The sequence below is a fragment of the Podarcis muralis genome, chromosome 1, assembly GCF_964188315.1.
Source record: "Podarcis muralis chromosome 1, rPodMur119.hap1.1, whole genome shotgun sequence".
Lineage (NCBI taxonomy): Eukaryota > Metazoa > Chordata > Lepidosauria > Squamata > Lacertidae > Podarcis > Podarcis muralis.
The window spans coordinates 59,990,775-60,002,863 of record NC_135655.1 but is presented as its reverse complement, the minus strand read 5'-3'; the positions used below and the strand labels follow the sequence as shown (position 1 = coordinate 60,002,863).

At 42.8% G+C, this 12,089-nt stretch overlaps 1 protein-coding gene across 5 annotated transcripts in view; it reads right to left on the bottom strand.

Moving 5' to 3' along the window:
• NELL1 (neural EGFL like 1) overlaps window positions 1–12,089 on the bottom strand; it is a 381,897-nt gene that overhangs the window by 315,577 nt on the left and 54,231 nt on the right. For all 5 annotated transcript variants that reach the window (XM_028729018.2, XM_077929586.1, XM_077929598.1 and 2 more), the window contains exon 3: window positions 804–954. In XM_028729018.2, coding sequence (XP_028584851.2) covers window positions 804–954 — 151 coding nt within the window. The remainder of the gene's footprint in view (window positions 1–803; window positions 955–12,089) is intronic.

Below are 12,089 nucleotides of genomic sequence, written 5' to 3'. Positions count from 1 at the left end.
AGTAGTGATGTATGGAAGTGAGAGCTGGACCATAAAGAAGGCTGATCGCCAAAGAATTTATGCTTTTGAATTGTGGTGCTGGAGGAGACTCTTGAGAGTCCCATGGACTGCAAGAAGATCAAATTTTTATCCATTCTTAAGGAAATCAGCCCTGAGTGCTCACTGGAAGGACAGATCGTGAAGCTGAGGCTCCAATACTTTGGCCACCTCATGAGAAGAGAAGACTCCCTGGAAAAGACCCTGATGTTGGGAAAGATGGAGGGCACAAGGAGAAGGGGACGACAGAGGACGAGATGGTTGGACAGTGTTCTCGAAGCTACCAGCATGAGTTTGACCAAACTGCACGAGGCAGTGGAAGACAGGAGTGCCTGGCGTGCTCTGGTCCATGGGGTCACGAAGTGTCGGACACGACTAAACGACTAAACAACAACAAGAAGCAGAAGCAGCTTTGCAGGCACTACCAACTGAGAGTGCAAAGCCCCATTCAGCTCAGTCCCACCTTTTCCTGCCCCTCATCTGGTGTCATCTATGGCGTCAGGTGTAGGGCAGGTGGGTTTGGCTTGCTCCAAATGACCTTGTGGGCTAAATAAGGCCTGGAGGTTCCCCAAACCACTGTTCAAAGGCATAGCATTGCTGCCTCTTTGTATAACAAAAATGAAGAATCTAAAATCGATTAAAACAATATACTTAATTTCCTCACCGGCTTGGTGCCTTAATACAATATCACCATAAAGCATTAAATGGACAATGTATTTTTATTGGTTTTCAGCAACGATTTACATAAGACACAGGTTTCCCCTTACCTGTGCTCCAACTCTCGGATGGACAGAATGACTCCCGAAGTCGACGCCTGCTGCTGTAGGGTGGCCAGAAATGTGAACTCACTTTTATTCCGGAACAGCTGAATTAACTTCTCACTAGAATGGGGTGCTGCATGGATTTCTCTGTCTACAGCTAAAAAAAAAAGTTGGGGGAGAGGAAGAGGAGGGGAAGAAGCATACTGTAAAAATGTTTACATCTGTAAAAGTAAGAAAATGCTTTTCATTTTTGTCTCCTGTAGATACACTCTTCACTCTTGGGGGGGGGGGGGGCTTGTGCCCTATGTGTGCTACTGCAGCAATCATGTATAAAAACAGAAAACATCATCTTTATCAGTGTGCCCCATTTGTCACACTGACAAGTTCACAATCAGACATGCACTGATTTTCTGACAAAGTTTCTGACAGGGGACGCTGAGCCATTCAGGTCTGCTGTGAGCAGATTACATTGCTGATTCATGAGGTGTGCCGAAACAAGATAATAAGCTCCCAAATTCAGAGGGTCTGGCTGGTCCCCGAGTCACTTGCTAAGCTCAAATTTCAATTTCACTACTGTCTCACTTACTCTCTTTCCATAATACATCTAGAGAATCTGTCCTTGTAACATATGCGGGCAGAAATGCATTATTGGTAGCAATACTCCATCGACATACTTTTGACTCCCAAATGTATTTATTTTACTACACTGGCACACATAATATACTTACAGGAACAAGCATCATTTCTTGAACATCGCAGTTTAAACAAGCAATATGTAGATGTTCATGCAATATTTATTAGACCACAATCTAATGTTTAGAGATGCATCCCTATCCAAGCAGGAATAAGGCAACACTCCAGCATTCAACTTAAAGCCACATTTCCTTCAGGTCTTGTTAGTTAGGGATAGGAAAGGAGTAATGAAAGCAACATCTATGACATCTATATTAAAGAGAATGAATCACCCGCCCTCCAACCTACATTTCTATTTTGCTGTCTTGCAAAGCAACAACTCTGTCACATATTTTGAGAACTAGTGTCCATTAATTCCATTACTTGTTTTTAAAGCCACATGACATGACACAACAATCTAGATTTTTAAACGTTATTATTATTATTAGGTTGCCCCAGCCACAAAACTAGATTTCTAATGACGGTTTTCTAATAAGTCCAGTCAGAGGCGACTGTGGGGTGCGGTGCTCCTCTTGCTTTTCAGGCTGAGGGAGCCAACGTTTGTCCACAGCTTTCCAGGTCATGTAGCCAGCATGACTAAACCGCTACTGGCACACAGAGGACTGTGACAAGTGCCAGAGTGTATGGAAATGCTGTATTCCTTCCTGCCGCACCTATTTATCTCCCTGCCCTGGTATGCTTTCAAATTGCTAGGTTAGCAGAAGCTGGGGCAAAGCAATGGGAGCTGACCCCACCGTTGTCCTAAAGACAAACTTGGGGTAACCTATGTGCTGTCCTCCAGATGTTGTGGACTATAATTAGCCATGAAGGGCACTATGTTGGCCTATGTGGCTATTTCCACATATCAGGAATATCACATGCCCCTGAATTCAACAGAAAACTTTGAACTACAACCGCTAACAGCAGTTTAAGGGCCAAACTAGATGTGCTATTAAATGGAAGGTTTCCTTTCAATGCAAGCAATAGCACCCAAAGAACTTGTTTTGTTAGGACCACAGAAGGGAAGGGCTAAACGCCCTCCCCAACACTTGCTACAATCCTGATGATTATCACCAAACTCCAGCAGCTGCTAATTTTTTCTTTTTTATTAAACACTTTTAGGTACAAGATGCCCTAAGCAAGGCCATTTGAAATACTGAGCTCAACCTAAGAAGCAAAAATGCTACATGCAGAATTGTACAGTGGCTGCTCCCTTGGCTCCCAGATGTCACCAAATGCCATGCAAAGGGTCTCTGTTATATCTGGTACGGTGCTGGCTGGGGCTGATGGAAGCTGTGGTCCAATACATCTAGAAGGCACCAAGTTGGCCAAGTCTGCTTTAAATACACTGCTCAGAGATTTCTAAAACAGTAAGTGATTAATAAATGCTTTGAAATAAAGAAAGAGGCCTTCAAAGAGCTAGGGGGAAAATAGGTGCCACCAAAAGTGCTCCATTCTTGAAATTCTGCATCTTCAGTTATCTATAATTTAGTTAGTCTCCAAGTCTCATTTCTCATGGGAAAATGAAATTCATTATGCAATAGCAGCCAAATTTCACGTATATATCAATGATTCCATTTCCAACACAAAATTATACTAAGTAATGGAAGAAAGGGGAAATCCTCATCTCCCTATTCCTTTCCTTGTAAATGATTGATGTATGTCCCTTAGCCATCAGATTTGATTACCCGCATTTTGAAGCGTAGCATGAATGTTATGAATGACATAAAATTACCTAATTCTTTCTAAACCCTAGCCTTGGGAGATGTCAATGCTTACATCAAAAAATGTCAATTAGTATTCAAATATATCCTTAAAAACACAAGAACTTCTTAATGAAAACCTTTCCCCACTATCAACCATGTTTTAGCTTTTGCACAACACATACACAGGTACATTTGTTTCAGTTTCAATTATGCAATATCCATATATAACTCACAGAGAGGTGGGGAGGAAGTCATGCAGATAAGAGCTGAAGGGTGGGGAAATGACAACAAGATAGCAGGCAGCCTGGTTGGGGTGGTAGGCAGATTAACCGTAGCAGCTAGCCTGTTTATGACACCATGGCAGCTAGCCCATACCATACCACATACTAGCATTATTCCAAATATGAGATAATTCTTTCATCAGAAACTTGTTTCCACTAGTGCAAAAAAAAATCTTTAAGAGTATGCAACCAGCAGCTTAACAACCTGGACAAAGTGTAAATGGAGGTGGCTAACCTGTGGGCTATATATACCCTACCAAAATATAGTTGTCTTTCTGAATACAACACATCCGAGATGGCTCACATTTTTAAAAATTCAATGCAGGAAAGCCTGTGAGTCTAACGAGATGTCAGCTCAACTGAAGCAAAACTTTGTTAGACAAAGTACACTCTTGTGGAATAAAATTGTAATAAATGCATATATGTTTCTCAATAAACAGATTGTGCACAAAGGCCCTGTAAATCCTCAATACCCATTTAATCACTTAAAATGATTTCTTTAAAATCTGTTACAGTTTTGCTCAACTACATTGTGGCAAGGTCCTTTGTACACTCACTTGTAAGTTACTATATCCAAGAGATACAGTAGTAGTAGCAAATGATAGTGTTGGATTTAAGTGCAACATTGGAGCAAAATGAATGACAGGCTGGCTTGATGTTTCAACATCAGTTAAATGTCAAGAGTTGACAGTGGTTTGTTCAGTTGTTGGAAAGTGTCTGAAAAACTTTTAGTGGCTTGTTGAAGAAGACGGCTCACCCCCCCCTTTTGGGGGTGTGGTGGCGTGCAGGACAGCTAGTGACTCCCTCCCGCCAAATGCAGGAGAGCTGGGTGCTGGAGAGTGAGCTTCAACTCATGCTCCTGGCTTGAAGTCTGGCTCTGCGCCGGCCTGCTTAATTGGGCAATGGCAGGCTGGCTCGGAGGGCAGGGCACACTCCGGGGGGCAGGCATGACAGAGCCATCAGGGGATTTAAACTGCCCCCCCCCAGCACCCAGCTCTTCTCATTGGATCAACCCACCCACCCACTCCTTCAGCATTGCATTTCACATATTGATTGGCCTTGCTATGGCAACAGTGGTCACTGTATTCAGGACTGAGTAGGAATTTGCCTATCAGGCGAATTGGCTATGGCCTGAGGGTTTTGCCTACCTCATAGCAATTGCCACAACTTGGGTGGTTTAGGCATTGGGTGACCTGAGTCTTGGATGGAGCCGGGGGGGGGGGTGTCGTACCTTCATCTTCCCCTCTAGAAATAGTGTATTCCATTAAAGAGATCCGTGAAGGAGTCACTTCTGTCCATATGCCCATATAGGGGGGCTTGGGCTTCAATGCTCCTCTATGTGGCAATCCCTGCAGGGATACCCCTACTTGATGTAAGTCAGGGGTCAGCAACCTAAGGCCCATGGGCCAGAAGCAGACTACGGAGGCCATTTAACTGGCCCATGAGCCGCCCCCAAACCGAGCAGCCCGTTCGGCGAGCCCCTGCGCACTGTGCTAAACCGGCGCAGCACAGTGCAGGGACTCTCTTCCGCGGCTCCAGAAATTGCTTCTGCGCATGCTCAGACACCAGAAATCGCTTCTGCGCAGGTGCAATTTTCGGCATCTGGGCATGTGCAGAAGTGATTACCAGAGCCGCGGAATTGCGGAGACGTGATTTCCGGTGTCACACTGCACTGGTCCAGCCCACGGAAGATCTCTGTGGGAATGATCCAGCCCATGCCCAGTAAGCCTTGCTGACCCCTGGTGTAAGTCATAGGAATCTCCACTGCCGGGTTGACTGTTCATGTCATTTTTGGCAGGTGGGCCAGAAATAAATGGTTACCCATTGCCTATGCTAAACCTCTTCAGCTATAGTCAATAAAGTTGTGGCCTGATTTGATCACATCTGATGGTGTGGTGTCATTTATTGATGGAGGAAGGGGGAGCACACAGCCTGGGCCTGCAAGAAAGATGGAAGTGACAAACACTCCAAAATCCTTGAATCACCAATGGATGATTTAAGGACAATGAAGCAACCCAGAACAAGTTACAACTCTGGCTAATCTAGGCTATTCTGCCAATGGCCTTTCCTCACACATGCTGTCATTTCAGATGCTACTTTCCAAGCAGTTCAGCCACAGCTGCTTCCAGGCATCCATAACTATCAGGGACACAACTCATCAGAAAGGTCTGCTATGCAGGTTTCGTTGAAATGCACTGAAATGTATTACCGTACTGGTGTGCAGCACCCATTCATTTTAAATAGGACTTTAAAAACTCTCCTGAAGATTGTGCCCTAAAGCAATGTTTTTGACAATGTACAGTAGTGGCACTTTATCCTACATATTTCAAAATTATATAGATAAAGCACAGTAATATAATATTACAACATAAAAGATTAGAGTTCCAACTCACTAGAGCATATGTAGTACTATTTCACCGCCATTCTGAACCACTGCCATGCAATGCACTTTGCAAGAGAACACATATTTGAAAGAGCTATTTCCAGGAAACACTGTGGTATTTCAGTGCATGTGCCAAAGAATAACAAGCTTAGCACTTGTTATGTTTACTAATCCAAGGCTTGTATTAACAAACCGTGCCTGCCAGCGCACAAAAGAGAAATGAGAACTCCTGTTTTTTCTTTAACTGAAACACAAAAATGAGCTATGCAACACAGAACTGCTGAACTTCAGCGATGCTCCCTCTAGATTAAAGGTGCCCTTTCATTTACGGTGCAATCCAATCAAAGTTAATTCTAAAGTCTCATTATTTCAATAGAGAGTTAATCATATGCCTAATGCTTTCCAATTGCAGTAAATGAAACTTAAGACCTTTTCGACTTTGGCTGGATTATGTCCTCACATAAGTATTTTCAAACATATGATTAAATCTAAATATCAGGCCTCATATGCTTCAGGAGCCACTGTTGCTCTGGTCATTAACATAGTCTATAGCTGATGGTGGCTGTTATGCTCTGAAACCAGTAATCATTAAAAATAAATAAATACTGTGTGCTCACATTTCTAACACAAATACAGTTTAGCAGGACCACAAGGTTGTTTGGTCTGTCCTTATCCACTAACAAGACAGGGCCATCTAGTCTCCCTATCATGACCAGGCTACAGGATGCCATTGCAAAATCCAGGATGTTGCAGGACAATTAGCCCCAGATGATTCAAACAAGTCAAAGGCTGCTGTCATATTTGCATATGCCTAAAACCATGGGTATCTGCAGAAGGGCAAGGGGGGGGCCAAACTGCTCCACCCCAAATAAGCATAAAACCCGATTCCAAGCTTTCAGGGGATTTTTTTGTTTTTGTTTTTCCCCACATGATAATTTTTCAATGTTTTGAGTCTTCTTTGAAGGCTTACATTCAGTAAAAACATTCACTCAGATTACAGTTAAGTATTCACAACGAAAACATAGTGAGGAAAATTAGCAAAATAAATCATAGCACTCAGGATGGTTTTTAAAGATATTTCTAGCCCTTGTGAAATCTTAAATGCAAGGCAAAATTTTGCAGAAACTCAAAAGCTCATTCCGCTTGTGAGAAACTAGCCTGTTCCTGCCTTTTAGTGTTTATAATCAATAAATGGAATCATATCAGTAATTGATATTTAGGAAAGCTGAGCTAGCTGATTAGGCAAAAAGGCTTAGAGCAGGTATGGCATACCTGTGGCCTTCCAGATGTTGTTGATTTCCGGATTCCATCAGTCTCAACCAGCATGGTCAATGGTCAGAGCTTATGGAAGCTGGAGTCCATTGCATCAGGTTAAGACAAGCATTATCTGGAGAAGGAGCCTCCCAATTCATTTTTAATTTTAAAACTTTTTTGTCTGTGTGAGTTCACTGCTGACAGATTGGTAGAAAACAATTCAGAAATCCAGTACTTTCGTGGGCAGAAAGATAACAGAAAACCCATTATCTTTCTAACTTGGGGCTTATTTCATATTAAAAATGTGAGTTAGTCCTTTTTTTAAAAAAAAAAAAAAGCTTCCCTATAAATGTAGTTAAAGTACATCATTGCTATACACATAGTGCAGGACTGTGGCTGAGATATAATGGACTACGTAAGCCCTGCAAAAGTACCCTAGTATTATTATACCCATTCTGATGGGAGCAGTGTGTGTGTGTTAGAGCAGTATCTGGTGCAGTATTGTTACGCAGTTGGTTTTTAGAGAAATGGAAGGGGTGGAGCTTCGAAATTGATTCAAGCTGCAGTGCCGTTAATTAATTGAAGTTTGGAGTGGGTGAAGGGAGCCAAGGAAAGAAATTAGTTTCAGCTGTGGGGAAAAGACAGGGTCCAATGGTCCAGATGTCACATCTACTTGTAGATGGACAGTAGTTCTACCCATTGAGTAACAACAGAGAAATACAAGTTTCTCAGAAACAAGGTCTACCCAAGCCTTGTCGCCAGTTGTGCAGTAGTTGTGGACCTGCTCTCTGACGTTAGTTATGTATGTAATGGGCATCTGTAGGAATTTTTCAGGGAGTGGGGGAGCAACAGAAATATATATGATATGATTATGGACAAAGTGACTATGACTAAAGAGGTGTAAGCCTTAAAGTATTGAATTCCACAATCCATAGCCTCATACTTAACTTTGATAGAGCTGAGGTATACATTTTTGCAACGTTGTGGGTTTTTTTTAAGAAATGGAGAGGAAAAAGAGCATGGATGGGTACAGATCCTTTCAGTTTTTATGCACACACAGTTTTAAAGCACCAAAAAGTCACTAACAAGACAATCCAAACCCAAGGTCCACTGGGATGAGTGAGTTTGGAACAGGTGGACCTTGGGAAGTTCTGCCAGGATTCACTCCAATATCCAGGCTCAGTTGGAGATACAGTGATGTAACTCCCACATCCCAGTTCAACCAAGGATATGATAGCACAGCTTCCACATTCTGACTCAGCCAACCCAGGCCCCCAAAAGCGGGGATTCTGTAGGTGGAACAAGGAAAGACTTGCATCTATTCCAAACATCTTTCAGCTCTTGTGGAAAGTATATTATCAAATCTTCTGCCCTAAAGCAATTGCCCAAATAGGTAGCCATGTCATACTTCCATCATCTTCACTCCTCACTTCTTACTGATGAAACAGGCTCATGCATACAAATGAATGATCACAATAAATCTGTATTTACGTATCACCCTTTCTAAGTGCTGGTTCCTGTACTCCAGAGCAAGCAATGAAGGCCTGAGTAGGTCAGGCAGGCCCTGTCATATAATGTCAGATATTATATTATATTATAACATTACCATAATAGTGTGAGAACCAACTCTATGGGAGAAACAATCCCTATGCCTGTTATTGACATCAGAACCAGTCCTTTGAGTGTTCCATATTTACAAGAGTAGGACTACATGCGTAGCTCAGTAAAATGCTTAAAATCCCACTACTCAGTTTGAATGGAAAGCAATGCAGAGAGACTGAACTTCATCACTCAGTCTCCTTTATAAACAGCTGATAGGTGGGAATTTCAAGCTTTGCTCACTGATCAAATAAGCTCCACCTCAGATGCTGGATTAGGCTGGAATAATTATGTACAAGATAACATGCATGGAATTCTGGTTAAGAGAAAACTGTATGCTTATATGATGCCTCCACTGACCGCCCCCCTGCCATATTAACTCCCTAGAACTTCACCTTCCCATTCCATGCAACTACTAAGCTTGCTTTAAAACATCCTAACCCCAATTCTGAAGCCATTTCTGTGCTGTTCTGTGCTGCAGACCTGCGTCGCACCCATTTTCACCTTCATATCCATGTCCATGCCTATGCCTCCTTTTGTGAAGCTCACCACCACCATACACAACCCCCCCCCCCCCATGGTAACTTCCTGCATTTTCATCCTCCCACACGTTGCAACAACTAAGCAGCCTTTTACCTTCTGCTCAGTTATGAACCATTCCCTCCTATTCTTCAGATGCTGCTGTGCCCCTGGCTTTCCTCTTCAACCCCATTCCCATGCCTTCCTCCTTTTTTGCAATCCCCTTTGCACTCCCATTTTCACCTTCAGTCCTTCTCCCTCCACCCTCCTCCTCACTTTTCTCAACTCTCCCTTGCCCACAGATCCTTGCCCACAGATCCTCCCCATTTCCCTGCCTCCTCCTCTCCTATCTGCAGCATCCTTTGCACAAACACCATGGTGATACATGTTATTGTATACAGTGGTACCTTGGTTTGCAACCATAATCCGTTCCGGAGGTCTGGTTGTAACCCAAGGCACACTTTTGCCAATGGGGCCTCCCCCCAAAAATGGGTTGTAATAAAAAATAATTATGGGTTGTAATCCAAAAAAAGGGACACACACTTCTGGGTTTGACATGGTTGTAATCCAAAACGGTTGTAATCCAAAGCGGTTGCAAACCAAGGTATCACTGTATTTAAGATGAAAAGTCCGCTAGTACCGTTAACTTGTGAGTGAAGTTTAAGTTGCTGTGTACATGTACACGTACATGAGTGTTTGCTTGTTAATAAAATATCTCTTCTGAATTACTACACGTATCTGGAACTTCATCTGAATACAATACACGGTACCAGGAGCAAACTCATGGCTGTGGGAAGGTACTATGGAATATTTGAAGCTAACACAAGCAGTGGCGTAGCTAGCTGCTCGGGTGCCCGGGAGGTGAGCACGCCCAGCGCCCAGGGGCTGGCCACCCATGGGGTGGGGCAAGCCGGGCAGGGTGCTCTGTGCAGAGCCTGCATGGAGTCCACCCACCACCTCAGCTGCAGGGCGTCAGAGGGGGAGGCAGTGGGCAGATGTAAGCCCCACGCTGCCTTTTCGAGCAAAGCGGTGGATGCAGGCACCCTAGCCACTGTGTCACTCCCGAGACACATGGCTCGGGTGTGCTGTAGGCTCCACAGTAAGTGCCACCTCCTGGGTGAGTGGCCCACAGTGTGACCCCCATGCCCCCAACTATGCTGCTGAACACAATAGCCTTTCCCAATTTCCTTCTTGCTGTACACACACCTTGTTTTGAACTGCCACTTTCTACCCTCTCTCATGCATCTCAGACCTCTGTCGTGGTTCAAAATTACAATCCCTCCTGCTTGGCTTCCTCTATGCAAACCTCTACTTTAGTCAAACTTCTGCAAAGATTTCATATGGGTAATTGTATTCTTGCTAGGATATAACCACCCCCTTTTATTCCTTTAATTTCTCTCCAAGATATTTCTTAACATTTTGCAAAATCTGATCTATTTGATTTGAGGCTTTTGTTCACATTTGCACTGAACTGCTTGTAATGTGAAGAAAAATATATTTTGGGGGAAGGTGTTAAGCATCATAAAATCCAGCTGTCTTACATATATGCTTTCATTCTTATGTTTCACCCGGGGAATGGAAAAGAGCAAATATAACATCAATTCAGTATGTTGGGGTGCAATTCCATGGCAACTTGCACAAGTTCATTTGCACTGACTTTGGTAGGAATACACAGTTCAAGTGGCATTTGAATAATGCTCCGCAACTTGGAGCACTGTAAGCCTCAACTGAAAAAAAATAGAATAAAAATAAAGACAGGAGTATGCAGGGAAATCACTGCTTCTATTATCAGTTTAAAATGACTGTCTCCTTGTAATAGAATGCTGCTTTCGTGGATAATATAGAGCAATACTTTATCCAGTCATCTTCAACAAAATATTACTTTTCAGTTGAATGATAATGCAAGCTCAGCAAAATACACAAAGAAATAAAGACATGACTTTCACAAGCCCAGCTAAGGTAGCTGATTCCCTCACACCCACCTCCCCCTTTAATCTGAAATGCAGGGGTTATTTTAATCAAATCATTGTGTTTCTGAAATCAGAATCAGGTGGGTACTAAGTAGCTTAGTGTACTCATTTGAGCAAGCAGTGTGATCACATTCTCCACATCAAAGAGAGGCTATTCGAGAAAGGTCCAGCTTAAGAGGGGTTTATATTTACATCAGCAAAAACTTTCATGAGGCAACTGTTTCTTTAATAATCTTGCCACCATTTTCTGTCCACATCAGCACAATAGATAAATTACAGCTGCCATGGAACACTAAGTCACCTCCACAAAGCTGAAAAAAAATCTGTTGTTTTTTCAAAGGAGATATTTTGCTACTGTCTGGCTCTTTTCCAACACAGCCCTTTAAACTGACAGCTAATTCATGAGGTGATAGCAGTTGTATTTTGCTCCTGCCCGCCGCCGCCTGCCCAAGGTAGCAAGAAAGACTGCGCTGATTAACAAATCACAGACATGCAGCTGCATGGCATGTTCAACATGTCAGAAAATAGGACAACTGTCTTAAGTAAACCTTGAAGACTGCTAGACTCACAATTAGATCTAATCAGACATGAATGAACGCACATGAGGTAGTGAGGTAGGAGGAGGGTAAGCAATGTCATCCCCTTCCCCACCCAACCCCACAACTTAAAAAGGCATTCCATAAACTGAACCAATCCTTTTTTTTTTTATGCATAATTTTTATTGATTTTCTCGACAAAGCAACAAACAAAAATACAAAAATATAATATCTTATTCTTACAGATTTTTTGATTTGACTTCCTTCAGCCATTCCTCAAATCTTCCATAGACATCTTTATAAAGTTTCGCATCTCCTATATTGTATTGCCGTTAGTCATTTCAGTTCTTCTAGTTTTCCTGGACAGTACCC